Below are 3501 nucleotides of genomic sequence, written 5' to 3' on the forward strand. Positions count from 1 at the left end.
TTACTTCAAATTTAAATTGCATTAATTTTGAAATCCTAAAAATTACATAAAACTTAATAAAATAAAAACAAATTCTACAAATAACTATTCCGGCCCTAGAGGTCCGAAACGTGCCCAAACATGCTCCATCAAATCATATTGGAGCGCGGTGTGCAACTGCCTATCTCAAAGAAGGGCATCTCTTTGCACATATTCCTCAAATTTAAATTACACAATTTACTTCAAATTCAAAATTCAATTTTTTTATTTTTTTTAAAGGCACATGTAGAACACGTGCCTTGCTTCAACGGTTGTGAGGGTTACACGATAGAACGTGTAGCCCTCATGTAAGTGTTTGTTGCATCGATTACACGATAGCAGCCTTACACGAGTAGGCTGCTATTGTGAAACCGTTGCAGATGCTCTTATTATTCAGTTACCTAAAAAAAAAGTGTTATTATTCAGTAATTTGTTCATCATTTATCATTTCCAAATTTGTTAAATTAACAATGACATATGATTTCTGGACTAAAGCTATTGCTCATTTCAAGGTGATGACGCTAACAAAATTAGATCCAAACTATGTGAAGTTAGTCGAGATTTCAGAAAGCACAATTTATGAGTATATCAGAAAGTGAATTCATCTGTACAAAATATTATTCTAGGATCATCGAAGAGAATGATACCTTTCAGCAACAATTAAAGGTGTCACACATCAAACATAGTATAAAATTATCAGTGATGTACCAATTGATCTACTAGTGATATTGATTATTTTTTTCATCTTGGTGCCAAACTGAAGATTTTATATAGATTGAAATGGTAATCCAAGATTGAGGCAGTAATGTACAAGCAGCACAATATTCTTGAAACATTAGGCAGTAGTAGTGCATTCTAGTCAACATAAGAGTATCCAAATATTAGCATCATCGACACATTCTCATCACAAGAAGCAGAAGATAACGACCTATTGGGGTCTTCGGGTGAATCTGGCCACAGAACAAGATACATCATACATTACTCTGCTTGTAAAACTTGGTGTCGAGCACTTGTTTTCCACACATCGCACACACTCCTACATTACCAAAAAGGGAATAATTTCAAGCTCTTTGCAACCAATTTCTTTTATTAAATTAACACATCATTGAACAAATGGAGAAACTGATATACCTTTACTGTAAGCACATGTATGGCAGTACTTGCCATTCTGATGAACTTGCTGCTTGCATATGGTACACTTTGTTTGTCCATAAGGCGCCCATCTGCAAGCAACCGATTTCATTTAACTCAAGGGGACAAAAAATACACACTAAAATAGTCGATTGTAAATGAGGCACAACAATTATCAGATCATCCTACTTTAGAATCGAACAAGCAGATTGATGTATTATCCCAAATTGATTAGTCACGAAACCATTTGTCTGCCAATGGAAACCTGATGTTGTAATTAGTATGATTAGTATCTCAAAACTGATGAGCAATCCAATATCCAATTGAAACTCCAATAAAGTCCACCGTGCAAAACCTATTCTTTATCTTAAGCAAATTGACTTCAGGAAAGTAATACCTCATGTAATATTGGTGTGAACTGATGGTTATAGAAGGAGAAAATTACACAAACAAGTGTTTACTAGTTAGGATTGATAATAAGTATGTTTATTGTCATCGTCAGGATTTCTCCAATCCTACTCTTCCGATTGGATATGAATCAATCAAGTAAGCTAAAGTTGTAGAAGTTATCAAGGGCCATAAGATATTCAAAAGTTCCAATCTACCTTAAGGGTCCGTTTGATTTGCAGTTTAGGATTGATTAGGATTAAAATTATCTTGAGAAATTAGTGTGGATTTATACTATTTCATGGGTGTTTGATATCATGGCTACTTAATCCTATATTGTGTTTGATATCCATAGGATTATGTTGGATTATATTATCTAATACCAAAACTATCCTCATATAATTTTAAAAATACCATGTATGTCCACCATTACTTGGGCATTTGCATCGATATGCGTGAGGAAGGGTAGCAAAATTTTTATCCAACTTCGCAGTACTAAAGTTATCCGGGGGGGGGGGTGGGGTTAGTAGTATGGATTATTCCCACAAAATAGTACATAGAAGTGGGATTAAGTAGGAGTTGACCACATTAATATAACATGATATCAAACATCACACTAATTTGTATTAATTTAATTTATCTTACCTATAAACCCATATCAAACAGGTCCTAAGTAAACAATAGATTAGCCTATACTATGTTTATCTATAATCATTCTATGTTAATGCCCAGCAGTAAATGCCCCCTATAATTCGTATACAACTAGAACAATAGCAGTAAGACATACCAATTACGGTACCTTATCATATAACCATAAACATTAACCAAAGCATGGTGCGTTCACAAATGTGGAAGAGAAGTGATTTCAATATCCCAATTCAAGAACTCTCACAAAGCACAAGAGCATTCAAGCAATGGAAACATATCTGAAACACACAAACAATTCAATAAACTAACCCTACAAATAAAGTTGCAAAATGAACAAGCATTCCAATTAATTATGAACAAACACATTATTCACAATACGTCTTACAAGAAATCAAACTATGCTGTCAAAGAAAGTTGTCCAGATTCATTCAACTCAAAGCTCTAAAACAATATTTCCACTATCTCCAATTAAAAAACAAGGGTAATTTTTTTATTTATCAATAAATTTCGCATATAATTCAAGCAAATTGACTTAATGAATTTGAGAATTTGCAGAAAGAAAAGAGCTTCGAGAAAGGAATACCTATTTTTTTTGGAGAGGAGCTTGTTCTCGTTGATCTTACGGCCGCCGCCTTCGGTGGTGTTGTGGGCTCCTTCCTTCCACTTATCCGGCACGATCACCTTCCCAAGCTTCTTCTCGCCTGTATATGGATACACGTAAAAATCCCCAATTCGGTGAAAACCCTAACGAAATTTCACAATTTCACATACGATAGCAATTGTATTAACAGAAATCAAGGTGGAGAAGGAACTCACACTTTTCGCAGACCATAGCGCGGTTGGATCGTTTTCCGATTGATGGAAGCAATCAAAATTCAGTTTTGGGAAGAGAAATTAATATGAAATCGCGATCGTTTATCAGATTTCCTATCGGAAATATGAGAAAGGAAACGGATTTAGATCAATTGACTTATATACCCTTACCTAAGTTTTATATTGTCCGCTTTTCGGGAAATATTCGGTTAATCGAAACCAAAATAATCACACAACCGATATAGATTAGTTTACTAATACGTCCTTTCATTCGGTGCATGCCCTGATACCGTATATGATGAGGACGGTTTGAAAGTTTACATTTTTTCATAGAGTAGTGATTTTCGGACACTGCATGAAAAACCGATTTTTTTAAGGTTTTTTGATTCAGCCGGTTTTTTGCTAATTTATGGTTTTACTAAAATATCATTTCCTAATATTTTTCAACTACTTTTAATCTTATTCAAAATATATTTTATGTAATTTTTTTTTTTGAAAAATATA

At 34.0% G+C, this 3501-nt stretch overlaps 1 protein-coding gene across 1 annotated transcript; it reads right to left on the reverse strand.

Annotated features, from left to right (window-relative positions):
• Positions 1–646: 646 nt before the first annotated feature.
• On the reverse strand, positions 647–3288 carry LOC131012958 (uncharacterized). Its single transcript, XM_057940946.1, has 4 exons — positions 3001–3288; positions 2768–2885; positions 1150–1241; positions 647–1054 (listed from the first exon to the last, which is right to left on the reverse strand). The coding sequence occupies exons 1-4, from the start codon at positions 3014–3016 to the stop codon at positions 990–992; spliced, it is 291 nt and encodes a 96-aa protein (XP_057796929.1). The 5' UTR covers positions 3017–3288; the 3' UTR covers positions 647–989.
• Between the last annotated feature and the right edge of the window lie 213 nt (positions 3289–3501).

Source organism: Salvia miltiorrhiza, chromosome 2 (genome assembly GCF_028751815.1).
Source record: "Salvia miltiorrhiza cultivar Shanhuang (shh) chromosome 2, IMPLAD_Smil_shh, whole genome shotgun sequence".
In the NCBI taxonomy this organism is placed as follows: domain Eukaryota; kingdom Viridiplantae; phylum Streptophyta; class Magnoliopsida; order Lamiales; family Lamiaceae; genus Salvia; species Salvia miltiorrhiza.

Excerpts from the sequence above, each read along its gene's own strand:
- LOC131012958 (XM_057940946.1), bottom strand. Across the intron at positions 1,242-2,767 it reads CTCCTCTCCAAAAAAAATAG|ATGGGCGCCTTATGGACAAA; the intron begins GTATTCCTTTCT and ends GGTTGCTTGCAG. Across the intron at positions 1,055-1,149 it reads TACATGTGCTTACAGTAAAG|GAGTGTGTGCGATGTGTGGA; the intron begins GTATATCAGTTT and ends TTGGTAATGTAG.